At 40.0% G+C, this 22,022-nt stretch overlaps 1 protein-coding gene across 1 annotated transcript in view; it reads right to left on the bottom strand.

Annotated features, from left to right (window-relative positions):
• DCHS2 (dachsous cadherin-related 2) overlaps positions 1-22,022 on the bottom strand; it is a 167,974-nt gene that overhangs the window by 36,446 nt on the left and 109,506 nt on the right. Inside the window, exons 8-13 of the mRNA XM_067551865.1 lie at positions 18,063-18,220; positions 15,461-16,301; positions 12,395-12,634; positions 5,913-6,047; positions 4,618-4,842; positions 582-1,439 (exon numbers count right to left, since the gene is read on the bottom strand). Coding sequence (XP_067407966.1) covers positions 582-1,439; positions 4,618-4,842; positions 5,913-6,047; positions 12,395-12,634; positions 15,461-16,301; positions 18,063-18,220 — 2,457 coding nt within the window. The remainder of the gene's footprint in view (positions 1-581; positions 1,440-4,617; positions 4,843-5,912; positions 6,048-12,394; positions 12,635-15,460; positions 16,302-18,062; positions 18,221-22,022) is intronic.

Here is a 22,022-nt window from a genome sequence, read left to right as displayed (position 1 = left end):
TGGAGTTCTCATCTCATCTGAGCTTTCACTGCACTTATTTAAGTGAACTATTAATGATATATTATGCAATCAGTTTAGTTTGCTACACGCACACACACCTGCCCAAGCACACACACAGACAGATAAATTCTGCCTTTATTCCAAAGGGATGCATGTTGACAAGGAAAACAGCCGAGGATAAAAACTGTGCATCCAACATTAGAGCCATTTGGCAGACACAGAGCAAAGATGCTCAAGGGTTATCCAGTGTGAGGGAGGAACATGTAGTGCAGCATCCTTTTCTTTCCTTTGAAAAAGGAGCATCCTGACTAATGTGAGTGGCACACTGTTATATGTGTGCAAGGGGCCAGAAGCCTGAGTACCTCTGACACAGCATAGCATGCTCCCCTTTGCTCGAGGGTGCACTGGCCAGGGAGAAGTTGTTGGATTTTTAACCTACTGTTTGTGTATAGTCCAATTCCAATTTTACCCTGATACTGCATATTCTGAAAAAGGCTCCCTGCACACTTCATCCTCAGTAGTGTCCAAGAGGTCAGGACTTTGGCCACTGTCAATCATGAGTTAGAGAGTTTGATACCCACCTGCTTCACTGTTTTCCGGCACAGTTACTGCATACAAGCTATGGCCGAACGACATCACCTCCTCTTCTTCCCTTGAGGAAATGGCCAATAGAGCTGTGGCTGTCCTAGCTGGGACACCTTGATCAGACGCCATTACCAACAGGTGGGTACTGAAACCTTCAGAAGGCAATGGCTCTTGAAGATAAATCTCTCCTGTATTGATGTTAATACAAAACATGGGTTCAGGTACTACAAAATTAAAAACCACTGCACCATTTGGCCCCAGATCCATGTCCTCAGCTCTCACAGTGGCTATTGTCTGATTCAGAGAGGTTTCAGGAGGCACATAAACTCTGAAAGGGTTCTGTAGAAAAACTGGACAATTGTCATTGGCATCATCAATGTGCACCATAATGTTAACTGTAGTGCTTCTTGGGCCTTGGATGCTACAGTCACTTGCCACAGCTCTAAATGCATACTGAGATTTGGTCTCTCGGTCCAATGCCCTTGTAGTAACTATAGCGCCAGTTGTACTGTTAATAGTAAATGTTCCCAGGGTGTCATCAATGAGCGAATACATGACCTCACCATTCAGGCCACCATCTTCATCTGAAGCAAAGAGCTCAAGAACTACTGATCCTAGTTCAAGGTCTTCTCTCACAGAGGTCTGATAGTTCTTCTTTGCAAATATAGGGCTGTTGTCATTTTCATCCAAAACTGTAATCTGTAGCTGTGTTGTGGAGCTTCTTGATGGGCTGCCCAGGTCATAACATTCAATAATGAGGATAAATCTGCCGGCATCCTCCCTGTCTAAACTACGAGTGGCCAAGAGTTCTCCTGAAGTATCATATAGAGTGAAGTATTCTCCAATATTTCCACCTTTAAAATGCAATAAAAATAAAGCTATCACAAACAATTCCAATTTGAAAAAATCCTTTGCTAATACCATTTTGTTAATTGTAATAACATGATTCTATTGCTAGCACAGCTGGTGCACTCATGTGCCGTTAGCATATTTTCCTCTTTTTATAAGAATTAAAACCAGCACTTCATTTAAATCAGTGGGTGGCAGAGACAGTAAATGCAGAATGTCATATCCTTTTACAGAACAGCTATTTTGCCAGATGCATGTCTTTTTTCCCAAATCAACACACCTTATAAAATCTAGTACAACTATGCTGCTGCACAAAGTGAACTCTTTCCAACCTTGGTTACAAATTCCAGAAACCCATAAAGCATTGCTGACAACAAATGTGGTTATTTGCTCCTTGCGCTCATCTACAAACCTATCTCTGAGAAGTGAGCAATAATGAGGAAATTTCCTTTTTTTTTCTTCCATTTTTAAAGCTACTATTAAATATCTGGAGCAATGCATTTTAGAAGGAGTTATGGTGTTTTATTTTAAAGTAACTAGAATAAGTCTATAGTAACAGATCAAGATAGTTTTCAAATTAAAATCATAAAAATCAAAGATGACTCTATAGCCCCTTCAACATAGTGGGAGTAAAGCAAGGAGAATCAGCAGTTATCACTGCACCCATCAATTAATTTTTTTAATATTGCTGAGGGCCACAAATCAAAGTAAGTGGTGTCTGGCCATTTTGGGGGTGAGGGTAGTGTAGGAGGGTGTTAATAGTTGGGCAGGGGCTGTGTTAGAGTTTTTTGGCAACTTGGAAGACCAGTTGGAGGCCTTTACCATTGGTGAGTGAAAGAAACTTTCATCAACTGGAAGATGGATTGGGTATCTATCCACACCTATTTGGAAAGTGAAAGGAGGATTGGGTTGGGGGCCTCATTCGATATGGGACGAGGTTGAAGATAGAATGATAAAAAGATTGAAAAAACATTAGTTAATCTAAAAAGAAATGATTACTCAGTTGCTGCATTTCTTTCAGATGTGATGTAGTCATGTATCTGACTAAGGTATGTGTGCATCCAGAGCACCGGAGCCAGAGAATTTTGCCAAGCAGTACTCATAGGACGTGGTGCTCACACCTCGTGGTGATAGCCTCTCCCTGGCTATATGAGGCACTGCCACCCTGAACTCACTCAGTTCCTTCACATCTAATGTCTAGAAACTAGACTCCGACGCAGAGGTTACGGAGGGTGAGTCATGGAATACACATCAGCATCGTATCTCGAAGAACCACAGTTACGGTAAGTAACCCTTTCTTCTTCTTCTTTGAGTAGATGCAGCCGGGCATTCCACTTGGGTGACTTACAAGCAATACCCACAGGAGGTTGAGTTCAGAGTCTACTTAAACAAGAACTGCAGAACTGCCTTCCCAAAGTCTGTATCTGCTCTGGATGTAGTGATAATGGCATAAATGCATGTATCAACGACCACGTGGCAGCCCTGAAATTTCCAATATTGAGACATCACTGAAGAATGCTATTGATGTAGCTTGTGCTCTCGTAGAATGAGCTAGCACCCGGAGAGGGGGCTTAGCCAAAGCTTTTTCAGGCTATGTCTACACTGATGACGGCAAAGTTGCCGCTGTCAGATCGACTTATCTGGATCAACTGAGCGGTCAGTGAAGACCCACTCAGTCGATCCAGATGTTGACACTATTAATCCACCCCCGCAAGTGGCGTAGCTTTCTGCGTAGTTCGCGTAACTCCCATCGACTGCCACCGAATCGCCGGCGTAAGTGTAGACCAAGCCTGACCAAGACCAATATGCAGTTTTGATGCAGATTCTGAACCTTTAGTGACCCCAGGTACACCACCCAACTTATCAGGGTGGAATCGGTGACAATAGTCCTGATTGGTAAGGGCTGGGCGAAGGAAATGCCTTGACACACATTCCCCTGAACCATCCACCAGTGCAAGGAATCCAGGATAAAAGGAGGGAGGCAGACCAACCTCTCCAGAGGGTGAAGGGTTGGACTGTAAACAGTCCTGAGCCACATGTGAAGAGGGCAAAGATGCAACATTGTGAATTGAACCGCCTGTGTGCATGCAGACATGTGGCCTAAGAGCCTGAGGCACATGCAAACTGTTATGGAAAGTTGAGACTGTTGACCGAGATAAAAGCAGCAAAGTGTCTGGAAATGGTCAGTCGGCAAAAACACTCTTGAACTCATAGAGTCTATTAGGGCCCCAATGAACGCTATTTTCTAAGTTGGGACTAATGTTGACTTTTCAGTGCTTAAATACAACTAATACTAAATCCAACTAACACTAGGGCTACTATTAACTACATACAACTAGAACAAGACACTAAAATAGTGACAGATTGTGAGGTTAAGACCACAAAGAGCTCCAACTTCAGCCACGGACCGTAAGAAGGGTTGGAGAGGTGCTGCTTCATATATCCAGGGGAGGGGCTAAGACCACAAGGCACGCGCACTGCCTCTCTCTGGGCACTGCTAGGCAAAATTTTCTGGCTCCGCACACATAAATGGAATACATGGTTGCATCTACTTGAAGAAGAATCTAGCATTTCCCGAAGGTGGGGCATGCAGAAGAAGTATAAAATTAAGACTGGCAGCCTTTAACGACCGATGGAGGAGCTGAAATGGGGGTGCAATTGGTTTCATTTTCCTGAAGGTGGGCTCAGTTTTCAAAACCATTGATCTAGTGCATCCCCTGCCAGTACAGGATTTTTTCCTGCTGTATATTCTTGTAATGCTTTGTCCAGCCTAGAACCTGAGCTTTCATCTCTTCCTTTAGGTCATTAGCCTCATCCAAAAGAGTTTTTGCAACATTACATATTTCATCCCATTTATAATACCCTGAAAAAATGTCTACTCTTTGGCGATTATATCCTTCATACACTTGCAGATCCTTACCATGCCCTCTTCGTCAGCAAGCTATATTTAGGTCTTTTAATCTTTCTTCCTAAATTCACCCCTCCTGCCCTTGATCACTTTTGTTCCTCTCTTCTGTACTCTCCCAAATCTGATGGCTAGGCTTGGGTTTGGGTTGGAAGGATTTATCAATGAAGGATGTAGAAATTTTTTTCAGTTTTTCAGTCCTGAAACTGCTGTTTAACTATTTTCTGACAATTTTTTTTTTGGTATTAATAATATATGGAATAAAGACTATAACTTACCAATTATTCGATATCGTAAAGTTCCATTATTGCCGGCATCTAAGTCTACAGCTCGTGCAGTGTATACTATTGCAGACTCTTCATTCTCTGGAATTTGAATCTCAGAGGCAGGAAGCTCAGAGGCAGGAAGGAGAAACTTAGGAGTATAGTCATTTTCATCCAGTACTTTGCAGATAATTGTTGCTGTGCTGGATAGAGAAGGGGTTCCACTGTCTCGAACCAGCACTGAGATATAACACATAGAAAGAAAGCTTATATTAGTGATGTTAGTGTAATAATGAATCTTCATCAGTAATATCAGAAAATTAGAGTCCATGTGCTATACAGAAAATCAGAGTACAGCAGAATCTCAAAGATACGAACACCCCGGGAATGGAGGTTGTTTGTAACTCTGAACAAAACATTATGGTACAGTACCCTGCAGTCAGTGTCTTCCAGCTGAGGCTGGGAGAGATCTCTGCAAAGGTGGCACCTGGCAGCACTGCCTGGTTTGCAAGCAGCTCCCTTGCCCTATTCCTGTTTCTTGCCTTTGGGCTGAACTTGGGGGGCCTGCCCCGCACCCTTGGCACTACAAGCCCCAGCCCTCAGCCACCTCTCCCCAGGGCTCACCCTGCTCAGTGCACTTGTTGCCATGCTCCAGAGGCAGCACATGGCAGGGGGTTGGTGCCAACCAGCTGCCAGCGCCCCTCCCTCCCCAGCCCTTGCACTACCAGAGGTGCTGGCAGAATCCAGGAGTGCAACCACGGGCAAAGCTTGGGCCGCATTGGTGCATGGGCTGTGGCCCTTTAAAATGCCTCCAAAGCACAGATGACTTCCACTCCAGGCCAGGCACTAGCTGCAACCTTCAGTTCCTTGCATCAACAGGGAACTTTCTTTCCAAGGGGCGGGGTGGTAGTGGTGGTGAAAACAGCTTCTCCCTCCCGGTGAGGTGGGAGGGGGTGAAACAGCGCCCTTGGCTTACAGGAACAGTGCAGACCCTGGGCTGTTTCTGCTTTGCATGCTGACCTTGCAATAAAGGCACAGTATTTGCTCCCTTCCCCCCACATCCACCTGCTGCTGCCTGATTGCTTACTTCCAGTTTCACAGGGAGTTCAGCTGACCGATCAGTTTGTAACTCTGGTGTTCATGTCTTTGAGATTCTACTGTACATGTGCTAATACAGCTGCTTTCTGTTCTTGGACATCATGCTACTTCTGTCTGAGTAAGTCAAATGACACTGAGAAAACATAACACTGAAAAGTGAACCCACTCTCCACATCCCATTTTACAGTACCTCAAACATCTTATACTGTTACCTTTTATACTGAGAATCTCTTGGGTCTCCCTGTCGAGTGAGGCAGTTGTCATCACCTCTCCAGTATCAAAGTTTATCCTGAAAATCTCATACCCATTTCCTGGTAAGATTTCATATTGAAGCAGGGAATTTATTCCTTAAAAACAGAAAGGAAAATCTAATAAAATACAAAAAGTTCCAGTTGCAAAACCTACTCTCTGGATACTGCTTTATGTTACTTTTTTTTCTGTGATCTTTTGGCTCGGGAAGGTGTTATGGATGAAATGAATGGAATAGCATTGTGTCTGCAGATAAATTACACAAAATGAGCTAGCCACTTTACAGAATCAGCTGAAAGACATGGTCCCTGCCCTGATGAATTTATAATCTAGTTTTAGTTGCAACACAACTAGCGTAGGTAACATAGTAGAGAAGGGTTGGGATTAAGGACAAAAAAAGGACCAGAGCAACAAGATCACACAGTAATAGAATCCTGGCATATGCACATCTTGGCAGCTCAATAAAGTGTTTGTTTTTTAAATTATTATTAGTAGTATCTTATGGGGATCTTAGAAGTGTGCCTAAGATGGAGAAGGAACTCAAGATGACTTCAATGACAGAGATCAGTATCTTTACTTAAATTAATCCTGCCAGGGAGAAATCTCCAAGATGAAATATTTGGTTTTGAAAAGCCTTCTGGGATTCCCAAAAGTGACTATTTAAGACTCTTCCTCTGATATAAGCTTCTACAAGTGTGTACTCCATGCGATATTCTTAATTACTCCTTTGAACACCTTGACTGCTATTTAACAAGCTCACTATTTTTTTGTCCTGTGTAATTTCTGATTATACATGCAGACATATCACTTGGTGTACAGTATGGGATCACTAACTACCACACCTGGGTGTCCCTGGAGAATAAGGAGATTAGCAAATGTAGACTTTTTTTTTCTTTTTCTTTTCAAAGCTGCCTGCCTCCTGTGTAAACTGAGACATATGATTCCACATTCTTATCTATTATGGATTCAAAATAATTTCTCCCATTTTTCTTGTGGTTTCAATGCTCTCCTGAGGAAAGTATAACGTTATTTCCATCATTGGTTATAGAGTAAGATCATTCACGCTATTAACTTCAATGAGATTAATCCTATATTAAGCACAAAGGGTAATAAGCACTCTTCTTGTACTATTGTACAAGTATATTTGGAGCTTTTCACAAGTTCCATTCAATCATTTTTCTGTGTTTTTTTAAACTAACAATCAGACTTTTAGTAGTTTAGGTAGTTGTGCATCTGGAAAAGGATGGAGTTCTTAGCAAATTCTGAAACTCTACTATTCAGGCTCAAACACACAACAGTGGAAATCAGAATAAACTCGATTAGAGTTAGAGTTTTATCCATGTAAAGTCAGTGTGAGATGGAAAAAAAAAGGCCCTATCAGTTTAAATGCCAGCCAAGGCCTTATTTTTCATTTAATCAGCCTTGGTCAAGCAGATGCATACACCTTAATGAAATTATTGTTATTTGATTAGGGGACTAACTACTACTTGCTTCTTATTAATTCAGAATGATGACATGTTCATTAAAAATACAAGTAAAGTTTTGTAGGAGAAAGAGGATACATTAAAAATATTCTTACATCTTTCTAGATAAGGAAAAATATGCAATGGAAAAGACAAACCTGGAGTAACTTTATGCAAAATTAAAGGGCAACAACCCACTGCAGCCCTTTCCCATCCAAAGTATATCTTAAATATAAAAACATTACTGCAGCTCTAGCGGTTTGAAAAATGGCTATATTAGCTGATACAAATCAACTGCATGTAGCAATCATTAGCTACATCTGAAAGTATAAACACAATAAACAGAGAAAAAAGACAACCACTGAATTAGGGGTAGAGATGACATGAACAAGTGGTAATAGCCTGTGTCCTTTTGCAACTAAAGGGCCTTGAATTAAGGCCTTCGTGGACAGATTCTTCACTCCGTCATTATTTGTAGCCAATGCTACACAGACACATAACTACCATAATAGTCAGCTAACCACATAAATGCACTATTGGAAATAATATTTCCAACCTTTAAAATCAAAACCACAAGCTTCTATCCTTTGAGCTAGAGGACATTCTTGATTAATTGCCAGTGTGTGAGTGCTTATAATATTCTCCTTTCAGGCCTCCAGCCACTGGACCACAAGTCCATTAGAGGATGATAAACACTTAAGCATGTCTGACACTCTACCTAAGAGAGGGAAATGGTAATCATACACTCACTTCATTATAATATCACACACCGGGCAGAACAAGTGACATATTTACACTTAACTCACCTATGGAGGTGCATTTTGGACAGCTCTCGCTAAGGAAGCTAAAGTGTTTCCACTCCAACCCCCCTTTTCCAGTTGCTCAGAACTTTCTGAAACATTCCCTTTTTTAAAAAAAACAGGGACTTCAGCACTGGACTCCTCTCAGGACATGGCACAGCTCCCCAGCTTTAGTAGTGATTTCCTATAGTTGAAACAACCCTTCCTGCCCATCAAAAGCTGAAAAAGAGTCTCATCCAGGTTTATCGTAATGAGATCCCTTTTAATACTTTGATTTTTTCATGATATTCATATGTGGCATTGCAGACATGGTGAGCAGGAGCTTAAAGGTGGAACTTATTAGATACACTTAGAACTATTTCAGAGCCCCAGATTTTTCCCATAAAGTGGGTTCCTCAACCCTAGTATCTTACCTAGTTGAAAGATTCTGCAGATATCTTTGCTCTCATGACTGAGAGCTTAGATTTGTGGGTTGTCCTATTGGACCAGCAGGAAATACATATCTCAGATAGTTCTGAGGATGCAGCTTGAGCAATTTACAGGAAGCACGCTCAGGAGAAACTGCTCCCAATTTAGGACAAGACAGCTTCACGGGTGCGATGGCCCAGAAGAAAGACTGTAGAGTTACAGCTCTGGGAGAGATGGAGAGTTTACAGGACTACAGGCCCTCATACAGTGAAGAGGTCTTCCTTCTGAGGGAATAGGGGGCAGTCTGGGGTGCCAGTAAAAATGCAGTGGTTGCTTGCCTAATGGTTAAATGCCTGTGGTCCACTGGTGGGAGTTAGTGGAGCAGGATGTCCAATGGATGTCAGAATGAGTGAAAAATGGTCTCAGCCATTAAGGCAGGGTCTTTCACAACTGACCTTTCAAAGTGATGGTCAGACTCAAAGCCTGAGTGAAACAGAATCTAGTTTACAGCTGCAAGTTTTACCTCTTTATAAGGGAAAGAATACACAAATTGGGAGAGGAAGAGAAAGGTGGAAGGTGCATTTGGCAAAAATAGGACTCCTCCATGTGGCTGGAGTGGCTCCAGTGAAGAAACACATGAGATGAAAAAAGAATCAGTGAAGGGAGGAAAGGAAGTTCTATATATAAGGCAAACAAGTAACTATATATAGGGCAAACAAGTAACTTTGCAGATGTGAAATGTAGTTCTGTCCACCTGACGTAGTTCAAAGAGCAAGGTGATAGCCCATTTCCAAAAAATAACTGTGACATTATTCCCAAATACATAAAAAGCAATTAGCATTTATTTCAGTATTCTGTATGCTGATTTAACTACTTTGTATATTTCTCTACCTTTCTGTTTGAGGTTTGAATAATACTGTAACATACACATAACATTGGGCCAAAATCTGATAATGTGAGAAAAAGCCCCAACAGGACTGTGGTTACCGGAAAATGTGTTCAAAAATAACAGAGCTGGAGGAAGGAACCTTCAGCCACAACATACTGCTCCAGCCCAATGTGTCTTTGCAGCCAGCCTGGTGCTGGCTACTGTTCCATGCCACCCCTTATGCTTGGAATGTCCTTCCTATTTCATTTTCCCAAGCCTCCACCACCACCTCTTCATTCTAATTGCTCTTACAATTTTCACTTCTTTTACACTGCCTACAAGAAATGAGTAAAAAATAATTAAAGGGATGGGGTGGGGGTGGAATTCAAGCAAATTTCTCATGCTTCTCTGCATCCCTTTTTTTAGCTTGTAAACTTTTCACATCAGGTAGTGTCTTTACTTGTATATTGAGTACAGGCTTGAACGCACTGTTGATTAACAAAAAATAAATAAAATAATATTTTGGGGTATGGGTAACGGATTGGACACAGATGCTGCTCAGCTCTTATGCTGGCTTGGGGCCATGTAGATTCACACCATGCATGGACCCAATTGGTTACCTGACTACTTCTTCCCTCCTAGGTACAGCTGTTGCCCAACAGTGCACATATGTGGTACACATGGAGATGGATGAAGAGTCCTTCCTATATGGTATCTCCATTGGTCTGTTCACCTCAGACCTGCCTTTCATAATGATTGTGAGCACAGTAATAGAATTGTAAATCTTGCTGAGTGCAGAGGATGGCTTTGGTAACCAGCTCTTTAACAATTTTTTTACATAGCACAGCATTATACTATACTCCAAAACATATGTGGAGGAAGAAAGCATGTGGTACAGAGGAAGTGAGCATGCGAAGAACCCCTCTTCCTCATCCATTTTGTACATCTCTAAAAAGAAAAATTAATGCTTTACCTTTACAAAATATACAAAGTCTTCATGTCCTCTGTTTTTCATCATGTTACAAATTTGCAGAAGCTTCTAGGTCAAGATTTCTTTTCTGTGCTATTACAACAAAAATCTTGGATGACAGTGCCCCTCTCTGGCCAGAAAGGATTAATGCACATTTGCTGGTTCCATTACAAAAAAAGGATCTTTATCTAGTAAACTAACTTTTAAACATTAGAAGTATACTGCTTAGAATGAACTAAAGTCACAAATATTGACTTTAACTCAGTTTACATTTATTTTAGTATTTCAAGTTTGGAAAAAAAATCATTTGAACTGCCTTCCATGTCAGGTTCCTGCACAATTCTAGAACTACTTTTAAGTGATAAGTTTTCCAAAATTTGGGCCTAATTCTGTTCTCATTGATATCAACAGAAGTTTCGTCATTCACTTAAAAGCAGGAGGATCAAGTCCTTCATCATAATATTCTTTCTTTAAGCACAGAGGATGAAATTCTGGCCTCCTGAAGTCAGTAGGGAGTTTTACCACTGACGTCAATGGAACCAGGATTTCATCCCGAAAATACACTCAGAGCTCACCTAAATGTAAACATTTTTATATAGGGTGCTGAAGCAAAAGCCCCTTCCTGGGAAAATCTGACATTTGGGAAGTGTGTTTAAAGGGATATTGCTACGTAGCTTGAGGCAACATTTAGTTTTTCTGCCTTTTGTTTAAGTAAATGTTATCCCTAACCTAGTATTAGTAGATATAGTTTGAAGTCTTAAAATATCAACTTTTAATACATTTAAACATTTGCCTTTAGTTTCTGCAACCCAAACACTGCAGTATTACACTAGTACATGAGAGCCAAAAATTGAACCTGATCAGATAAGATCAGCATCAAAACCTAACAACCCCACCCTCCAATATGATCTGTGCAAAGGGATTCCTGGGCAGAGCCCCTAGACTTCACTGGGAGGGGGCTCCGCACGTGTGCAGGTGTCTAACCATGTGGATCAGAATGCCTGAGGGAAATACATAAACTAAACAGCATAAAGGATGACAAGATAAATTATGCTTTAAACAGTCTCAATCATTTAAGTGTCATTAGCAACACAGTTCTACACTTTTTCTTTGATGGATTATTTATACTTTGGAATCTGGAAGTGAAAACCAACCTACTGTATGCAGTACTGGTATTCAGTCCTGGATATTTAAAACTGGATTCTGATTTCAGCAAACTTTAAGCAAAACAAGAAAGATTATTTCTATTTTTCTCACTTTCCCTGCGTTGCTTGAGTTTTCCATGGAGAAGAGTGAAACTCCATGGGGAGTCCAACTTCATTCATAGGTTTAGAAATATGGGGTGTGTCTACACTGCAATAAAAAAAAAAACCCAGAGCACTGAGTCTGAGAGCCTGAGTCAACTGACTTGGGCACACGGGGTTAAAAATTTTAAGTGAAAACATTTGGGCTTGAGCTAGAATCTGGGCTCTGAGACCCCAACCCCCTCGTGGGTTTCAGAGCCTGGGCTTCAGCCCAAGTCTGAATGTCTACACTGCAATTTTTAGCCCTGCAGCCCAAGCCCTGGACAAGCTGCGGCCATGTCACAGATCTTTTATTGCACTGTAGCTGTACCCCTTGTGCTTTAGCTATTTTCACAATTTTCATTCAAAGACAACACTATACAGTGCCACCCATTTCTGCAAACTCATCTGAGCACCAGTTTTACACAACACATGTTAAACAGAGATGGGCCTGACTCAAATCCCAACTCAAAACACCCCTATACTTCACAAGGTGGTTCAGAATCTGAATCAAGAGCCATATTTTGAAACTCAAACTCAAATCCAGCTACAATCTTGGAGCAATACAAGGTGGCTAATACATGTACAGACATTAGGAGCCAGTTCTGGTCATTAACATTATGTCCAGTATGAAAGCAATGGTTAAAAATTACCGGAATCTCTGTCTACAGCTTCCACCTTAATGACAAACTCTCCCGGATCTCGGTTTTCAGAGACTGCTGCTTCATACAATTGCTTTCGAAATACTGGCCTCTCATCGTTTACATCAAGAACAGTTACAGTCAGAATCTGGGTTGCAGAGAGTGCCGGCGTGCCGTCATCAAGAGCCAGGATTGTCAAAATGTGGTATTCTTGACTCTCGTGGTCCAAAGGAAAGGCTGCGGTTAGCAATCCTGTTAGAAGGGAAAAAACAGTCAAAAGAGCATTGTTTCATTACAACACTTCCCTTAGTACAGGAAGTTACACTATCACAATAATCAGTGACTTCGTTTAACGTCTGCAGTCCAAAAGAAGCTCAAGTAGCGCAAATATTTATATAACCTCAATGTTCTGCTCTGAAAATGTATAACTTTGTAAATATGGCATTGATTTCCATATCAGATGTGTTCAACTTACAAGTAAGATGATTTTTTTTCTATCTACCATAAATCACAGTGATATCAAAACACCCTCCTGGCAGCCATGCAAACTCAACCTTGGGTTCCCTATGTGAGTCAAGCTGTGTTCTTTCTTTGAATTATCACCACATAACAAAGATTCTAGACAAATTATGCCCTCAGTGACACACATGTAACCCCACTGCTTTCTTAATACTGTGCTAAAGACTTTGGTACATTTCATTCATGAAGTTTAGTCACCATGGGTATGTCTACACAGGGATAAAAAAACCCGCATCTGGCCCAAGGTCATCTGAATCAGGGTCATGGGGCTCGGGCTCTGGGGCTGAAAAATCATGGTGTAGACATTCAGGTGTGGACTACAGCCCAAAAAGCGATTTTTAGCCCCACAGCCCAAGCCCCACGAGTCCAAGTCAGCTGACCCAGGACAGTCTGCTGCAGGTCTTTTCTCTCTGTGTAGATGTACCCTATGGTGCTTCCAATGAAGTTGTACTGGGGTACTTGGTTAGAAATAAGGTCTGTCCACACAAACTGTTATTTCGCAGCCAGCTGACTGGGGAATCTTCCCCACACTAGCCTGCCACACTCTAATTGTCCACGTATACCCTGCTGACGTGCATTAACAGTTCATTAATGCACTTTGATTTAGTCCTGTTTAAAAAAGAACTAGACCAAAGCGTTTTAGCAAACTGTTGATGCGCATCAGCAAGGTTCACACAGTTAGACCACTGCAGGCTGGGTAAATTCACACCAAAATAAAGTTCATGTAGACAAGCCCTTAGTAAACAACTGTGTTGGTGTACAAGAAGGAAGAGAATCCAACTCCCTATCTCTTATCTGTGCTGTCTCTGCAGTGCTAACTCAGGAATAAACTTATTTTTGTCACTGAAGTCATTTGGTGTGACTATGAATACAATGACGGATCGGAACTGTTTAATAAAATTGTGCCATTTTTATAATATAATTGTCTTTTAAGCATACAAGTATGCTGTTCATAGTCCTTTTTGCTTTCTTTTGGTTTATTGTCCCTTTGTCAGACTTTAGAATTCATGAACAAAATGTGTATCTTTTGAATAGTACTACATAGTGTCCACGGTATTCCAAAACCCTCAAAGTACAATGAACTGTTAACTGGTATTAACACACACTCACACTGTTGCTTCTTCAGACTTGTATATATTTTACTTTGTTTCTGTGTGTTCATTCATATTTTGAATTCACATTTTTTTCTCATTTTAATTGAAAAGTAGGATCTGAAAGCCAGGTTTTAGTACAGTAGTTTTTTAAACATTTATTTACCTTGAACTCTTAATCAGCATTTATCCCAACCCTCAACTGCTGTAAAGTTCTGAAAGTCTATTTATAAGAGGGGTGGCCAAACCTGGCTCGCAAGCTGCATGCGGCTCTTTTACAGTTAAAGTACAGCTTGCGGAGTCCCCCCCACACACACACCCCAATTCTCTGCCTACAGACTGGCAAGAGGGGAGCTCAGGGCTTCTGCTTCTGCCCGGCGGTGAAGTGAGCCCTGTGGAGCTGAAGTTCCAAGGCCCAGCAAGTGCGCCCTGGCTCTCAAACTTCTGAAGATTGTCGTATGTGACTCAGAGGGTCAGTAAACTTGGCCACCCCTGATTTATAAGAACAATTAGCTTTGTGACTCAGATACATCTTTCATATACTGAAGTATTCATCAATTAGTATCCTCTCCCTTAGGGAAAATATAAGTAAGCAACTGATGAAATGCACTAGTTGTTCAAGAATCATGAAACCTGTGCTCTCCTGGGATATTTCTTCTTCTGATGCTGTCCCTCTTTCCTACAATTTCAGTTATTCTTAAATCAGCCTGCAGCTGTAGCTTATACTACTATGTAGCAGTTCCAAGCTCTGAGAAGGTTCTAGGCCAAAGTCTGGCAAGTATGTCTTGTCTCTCTTCCTAACACTCTCGTTAACAAGAGGGAGGACTTCTACCTTATTGCTTTCTGATTAATTATCCATGGTACTGTTTAGTAGTTTGACATAAAGGGGCCAATTCTCTATTGCTTACTCAGACAAAGCTCCCAGTGATCTCACAAGAAATGCTGTCTTATTGAACATATAGGGTCAGGCCCAAAGGGAACTTTTTTACTTTTCTTTGTCCAGAGGGCCCTGCAGGTGTTTGGTAAGTGGTACAGAATATAAACTCCTCCAAATCCATATGCCAATGCCAGACAGTTTGCAGTATGTATCGCCTCTTTTCCACCCTACTCTCATATAGGAAATGTGATGTTTAATCTACATCCGAGAGGATTCTGCATCGTTATTTTAAAAAATATTTCTGTGACCATGGTAGTAAAAGAGCAGCGGGAGAGAACGTTTTTTCTTGTTCCAGAAATTTGTCCCAAAGCTATCGGAGTCCCACAGATAAACAGTTTACATACAAGGGCCCGCCATCACAGAGAGGATTGGCAAACCAAAAATAAGTGGTAGCAACTATTTTCTTGGGGGAGAGGCTGATAAAACAAAAATGTAACAGATGTTAGTCACACTGGTTAATGCACGCATGGAAGGTGGGCAGATACTATGGCGATGAGCATGGTAAAAGAATCTATATAGAATATACAGTACCTGTGGTTTTATCTAGCAGAAATGCATTGTTGTCATTGCCTGAAAGAATGTGATATGTAACTTGTCCATTCCTTCCTTCATCCGGATCCTTCGCAATTACATGATGCACTAGAGAGCCTACCTCTGCATTCTCCATGACATAGGAAAGAGGGGAAGAGACAAAACTGGGACTGTTGTCATTAATGTCTAAAATGACAATTTTTGCTGTCAGGGAACCAAGCCTGCGCTCTGTCAAGTTTATTGCCTGATCTGATGCAGACACGGTGAGGAAAACAGAGTGAGTGACCTCTCTGTCTAATGGAATTGCTGTGATCAAGGTGCCATATGAAGGATGGATGAGAAATGGATTTTCATTAGAGTCACTTGTTTCTATGGAATACTGTACTTTGCTGTTCAGAAAACTGCCATCTCCATCTTTTGCATTGAATGTGTACACTAGAGTGCCAACAGGAACATTCTCCTCTATACCAATCACTATGAAGTCATCCTGAAAATAAGGGGAGTGGTCATTTTGATCTTCTACATCAATACTGAGGAAAATACTGTAGTTCCGTGGAGGATTCTTATTATAATCCTTCATAAGAACTCTCAGGAGGAAGTGAGAAGTTGTTTCATAGTCAAGCTCCTTGGAAAGAAGCAGATCGCCTGTTGAACTATCGATTTCAAAATGATCATCATCCTCTTCTTCACAGATACTAAAATGCAGTTTTCTGTTAGTCTGCAGATGATGACTAGGCAACTTCACTGAGCTTAATACTTGTGCAGGCTTAAAATTCTCAGGTATGACAAAGTGCCTGATATCTTGAGAAAAGACAGATCTCCCTTTGGGAAGTGGGATTACCTGAAACAAAAGCACAAAGATGGCAATATTTTTTCCATTGCTCCTATTGGGATTTTTTTGTCATATATTTTTTATTTACTAATTAACAGCGTCTAGTCATTTGTAGCTTGTTCATGCATAATTCCTATTAGCATTAGCTAGCATCAAGGACAGAACAGACCTCGCAATTGTATACTTGTAAGAGGGAAAAGCTTTAACTCCCCTTCTTCCCCTGCAATTTAACAAAAGATAAAAATCAATTTTAGAATATCCTCCAACAAGTCACGACCCAGATTTACCCCTCCGACCACCACTGCACTCAAGGTAGGAGTAGACTGGGGAACAAGAGGTAATCTTCCCGCCCCTGAATCTCATGAGTTCCACAGCAAGGCTCCATCCACCCTGCTCTCTCCCCACAGTGGAGCTACTCAGTAGAGCTGATCAGCAATGCTCCGACACATTTTTTTTTTTGACAGATAATGTCAACTTGTCAAAGCAGAAACAGTTTGTAGGAAAAGGTCAGTTTGATGAATCCCCCGATTTTAAAAACTTGAAAAAGGTTTCAAAATTGCCAAAGTGTCCCATTTTGACATTTTCAAAATGCAGCATTTTCAGGTTTTGGTTCAAAACGACTTTTTGTTTAAAAACTTTAGTTTACATTTAAAAAGACGAAAAAGATGAAAATCAAAATGAAACATTTAAAAATGACTGAAACGACATGTTTCAATTAGCCTAAACTCAAACATTTTTTAAAAATTTCAGTTTGTGAAAATTCATTTGGTTTTTCCTCCTAATTCAAGATTGGAAATTAAGTCTCAAATTCTTATGAGATGGGAAAACTGTTTCTGACCCAGCTTTACTCTTGAGCTGTCTTCCCTCCTTAAGGCACGGTTGGGTGGTGCCACAGAAATCACCATCCACAATTTAGTTTGCCAAATCTGAATAAGCAATTGATTTTCTTGAGGATTGGCTAAATCACCCCAGAATTTTCTTCACCACAGATCATTGAAATGGTCTGCGAATAGAAGAAACTCTTCAAATAGTTGAGCTCCATCAGTGACTGAGAAATGTTTAGTGTATTTTTTAAAACTACCAAAAAGTAAACTTCCTACTGGTGATACACGAACAATATTCTGGGTGACATTCAACCTATAATGTAAGTGTTTTTAGAAAGCCCCGACAAAGCAGAACCACTATGGTTCTGATGAACATTGGGGGGGTGGATACAAAGAGGGCATGAAGATAGATTTAACACTCCCCATGCTTAGCAGAGCTGGTCTCTTTAACAGCTCCATATAAACTAGCACATAGGGATGAGGGCAGGCAGAGAAGAGGCATGATATAGTAGGGAATTGCATCTATTTTAAGAACTTTATCTTCAGAATTTCTCTCCTATTTTCAGTCTCCCTGTATTTGCTTTCCCCTTTGCCTATTCTCTGCTCCATTTTGAACTTTTTCATTGGATATTTTTCCTCTCTTCTCCCATGTTCACAATCTCTTCCTAATAGGATATGAACATTGTATAACTGCATGTCAAACTTTTGAACCCATAATACTGCAGTGGTTTCAAAATTAGGCAAAATGTGTTCACCCTCTAATATCCTGATTCAGTAAAGCAATATTTAGATCAGAGAGAATTCCGAGGAGAAGACATGCTCTTTATATCAAAATATATACATCATATTTCAACATCTTCATCCTTTGGGCTCTGCTAAAATAATTTTTTTTAAGACACTGAAAATACAGTATCAGTTTTCTAATCTGTGAAAAACAAATAGGTACCTGAATGTTAATGACTGCATGTCCTTGAAGAGGAGGAATTCCTTGGTCACTTGCAGTGACCAGCATTCTGTAGTTAGGTCTCCAATTATATGAAAGAGCTTCAGTTGTTCTTAATTCGCCACTGTTGGCATCAATCTGAAAGTGACTTAAACTCTCTTCTATGGCAAAAAAAGAAATTAATTACTGTTAAAATAAATGTTGAAGATACAGTATCAATTCCCCAAATGCACACCTTCCATTGTCATATATTACCATGCTTTGTAATTAACAATAGAAAGCATTACCCTGAGATAAGAATCTGCAAATCCCATTTACTTCTATGGGAGTTTTGAGTACTCCACACCTCTGAGGATCAAGCTCATAATTACAGTACCATAGTATGATCTGCTAACTGTGGTTCCATCACAAGATGCCAGTCCAGAGAGATTACAAGGTATAGGGCACCTGCTTACTTCCATGGCCAACCTACCTACAGTACTGGTCTGTGCACTGGGGGTAGATCAGCTCAAGAAGGAAAATGGACAGGGAGTGGATAGACTGGGAGCAGAGTGGATGGAGCCTTAACAGCTGAACTATCATGGAGAGGGAAGGAAACTGTGACAGGTATAGGACTGACTTACTTCCCCAATGGAGCAAGGAGGAAGCAGGAACAGAACTGTGACTCTCAAAGTCTGATCTACATGTAGGGCAGTGTAAATATGATGATCTAGCCTTGTATCTGTTTCGAACAGGAAAAATATACTTTGCATGTAGTATAAGGTAGTTAAAATCCTATGCATATTTGCCCTAGAACAAAATGCGATAATAAGAAACTACCCTTTCATAGTTCATACAAGAAGCCACACGGTCAATAACTGGTACAGTCTTATTTAAATCACCAGTAGTAGCCACTTCATATTGGTATTTATTCTAGACTGGCCAGGAAATGTTAACTAATAAGACTATTGCTACACCACATATAGCTATTTGTGCCTTCTCTCTCCCATTTGAAATCATGAACTTCCTAGAAGGAAATCCTCCTCAATTTTACCAGAGTGTGCAAAAAATTACTTAAAATACATTATAAGAAATTGGAACATTCTAATTTATTTGTTATAACAATTTTCACCTTAAAATATTGTGCATACACTGTATTGCCACACTCTTAATAAGGTGTGCTTGTGTGTCAAATATAACTGCATAGCATAATAGCTGCTGTCATCCAGCCAGAACGCAAGACTGATGCAACTTTGTTCACGTAAAATATATGGGAGTACCTGAATACATTACACAGTGCAGGCCATCATCATTTCCTTAATCATTTCCACATAATCCATAATGGCTGGGACCTTGCTGTCTTCCCCCCATATGAGGGTTAAGGGGGCTATAAAAGGAGGAGGGTCCGATCCCTGTTGTATCAGAAACAGGAGTCGCAACTCCCACATCATAAAATCCTTAACGGATAATTTCCTTTAAATCCTTTTTCAATCCATTTCATCCAATAACCATAACCCTTCCATAATGAGTGTCTGCTTTGGAAATCTGGCACAAGTTTTAGGCACTAAGTTGCAACATTATAGCCTAACTCCCCCACCCCACCTCCCTGGGCTCCAAACCCAATGTGGGTAAGGCAAAAAAACTCATCTCTCCTCGGCCAATTTGGCAGTGAGGGAAACATTCCTTTCCAGCCCACAAGGAAAAGGGGGCAACTAGCAAAATGCCCACAACACACCATGAAGCAACCCAAGCCTTTTCCAAATTTCACAGGTGGAAGGGTGGATGCTGCCAGCCTGATCCAGATGAAAGAGGGTTTCAGTGGGGCTGCATGGGATATAAATAAAGCACCCTCTTTTAGTCACCTGGGAAGGCCAGTGCCTCTTCTGACCTGGACCACCCACTGCCTGCTCCTATGTGCTCCAACTCAGTATAGCCCTTCCTCCCCCTCTGCTATCAGTTGCACAGGGAACCCTTAAAGGCCAAAAACCCTTTTTCTTCCAGCCAAGGACCTACAGCATACAGCTGAATGAGCACATTTTAATAAGCAACTGTGTTAAAAACAAATCAAAACACAGATGCAGTACACAAAATATGCAGAAAGAGCTACATTTCCATAAAGAACCTAACTGAGCATGAAGCGGTTTGTTCCCCAAATCTGTATATGCAAATTAGATAGCTGCACACACAAATGACCATTTATGCATGCAATTACCTTACGCCATCTGTGTCTGCAAAATATTTGCTTCTGGATACACTGAACATGCAATTTTGAAGACTATTGTAAAAACATGGCTTTGATTATCAACATGAAAGATTTTTCCGTTATTCTTCAAGGTTATTTTAGAGCGAATATACATTTCTAATGCCTCAGTTAATCCCCTTTTGGTTTGATTCTTGCTTTTTATTGTGCTACGTACTTGGGAAATCACCAACCAAAGGGACACAAGGTGAACAGGCAAATATATCTAATGGAACAATATTGTATTCTGCACTTTTTCACTTGATTTTCAGAAAATTAATGCTGCTATACAATTGTTTTCATATATAACCCTTGGTAAGACTATGTTTAAGGTCTTAATAGCATGTGTCACAGCACACACAGCTACCCTCCATTATTCCAAGTAACTTTTTATGTTAGAAAATCCTAGGGGAAGAGAGAGACAGAAAAAACATGGCAAAAATATTTAAAAGTACCATAAGCATATGTTTATAACATTTGCTAGAAATGATGTATTTTTAAAGTAATTGACAATGAAAACTAAAGAGAACTGAAACTAATAAATAAATAAATGTGCACAAATACAATAACCATGTTCTACGAAAATGAAGCTTAAATAAAAAAAACCAAGAAATATCCCCTCCTCTCCCCCAAGTATAGTAGTTCCAACATGAGTGAGCTCTGACAAGGATTCTCACTGATTTCAATGGTAGTGGAGAGTGCTCAGCAGCTCTCAGAACTGGACCCTATGTTTATTTTTCTCTTTCAAGTAATGCTGTACAGATGGTGTGAAGTACTACATGAGATTGGTGTTAGCCATAAAACTACAGGAGATCTTATTGGATAAGAGAAAGAAAAATAAGCAACCAGTCAAAAGCAACTTTTACAAATAAAGTACAGTAAAACTAGAACTGATTAGAAAAACTTAGATGGAACCATTTTCCATCAGAGAATGCAGTTCTGTTGAAATTAAAATGCTTCATGAAATTGGGCGGATTTCACCAAAACTTTGTTTTAGAAATAACCCTGATTTTGAAATTATTTTTTTTTAATTTTTATTTAGTATTATATATTGTAATACAATATACTATAAAAAGTAAAAAGATAAACAAAATGGTTCAATTTCATAAATAAAAATGTTATGATTGATCCAAAAAATAAAATTGGGAGGAATTTTCTTTCAAAGAATTTTGAAATTTCCAAGTCTCACGTAAGACTTGGAATGAAGCCAAATTTTGAAATCTTAAAATCCTTCACAAAACAGAATTTCCCTCCACTCTAAGTCAAACTTTTTCAACTTTATAAAGGTGGTTTCCAATTAGCTGAATTGTAATGCCTAGATAATTAGATTTTTGTATTGATTTAATGAATTATAGAAACCAGGATAACAAAATACAAAAATACGGATCTAAGTCATACTTTAAAACTTCATACTTTTGATTTACTTAACATAGTTCTGGTATCGTTTCAGGAACCCACTAATATGAGGAAGAATGGAAAACACTGAGAAGACATTACCTAAAACAGAGATTTTAAGGGTTACCTCTGAACAAAAACATATACAATGTAAATATATATGCATAACACATACACTACAAACAATTAAACTTACAACATACACAAAGTAATCATCATGGTCATTTATCTAATGTTAATATGCAACACTGTACTAATTCTACATGCAACATTTCATAGAACTATATAACATTCAAAACACCCAAATTAAACAGAAGTAATATAAATCCAAGTTAAGAGTGTGGCTGTTA

This window comes from Emydura macquarii, unplaced genomic scaffold, assembly GCF_026122565.2.
Source record: "Emydura macquarii macquarii isolate MOO-44397 ecotype Brisbane River unplaced genomic scaffold, CSIRO-AGI_Emac_v2 contig_1363, whole genome shotgun sequence".
NCBI lineage: Eukaryota > Metazoa > Chordata > Testudines > Chelidae > Emydura > Emydura macquarii.
Note: the sequence above shows the minus strand (reverse complement) of the source record. Positions and strands in the feature narration are given on the sequence as shown.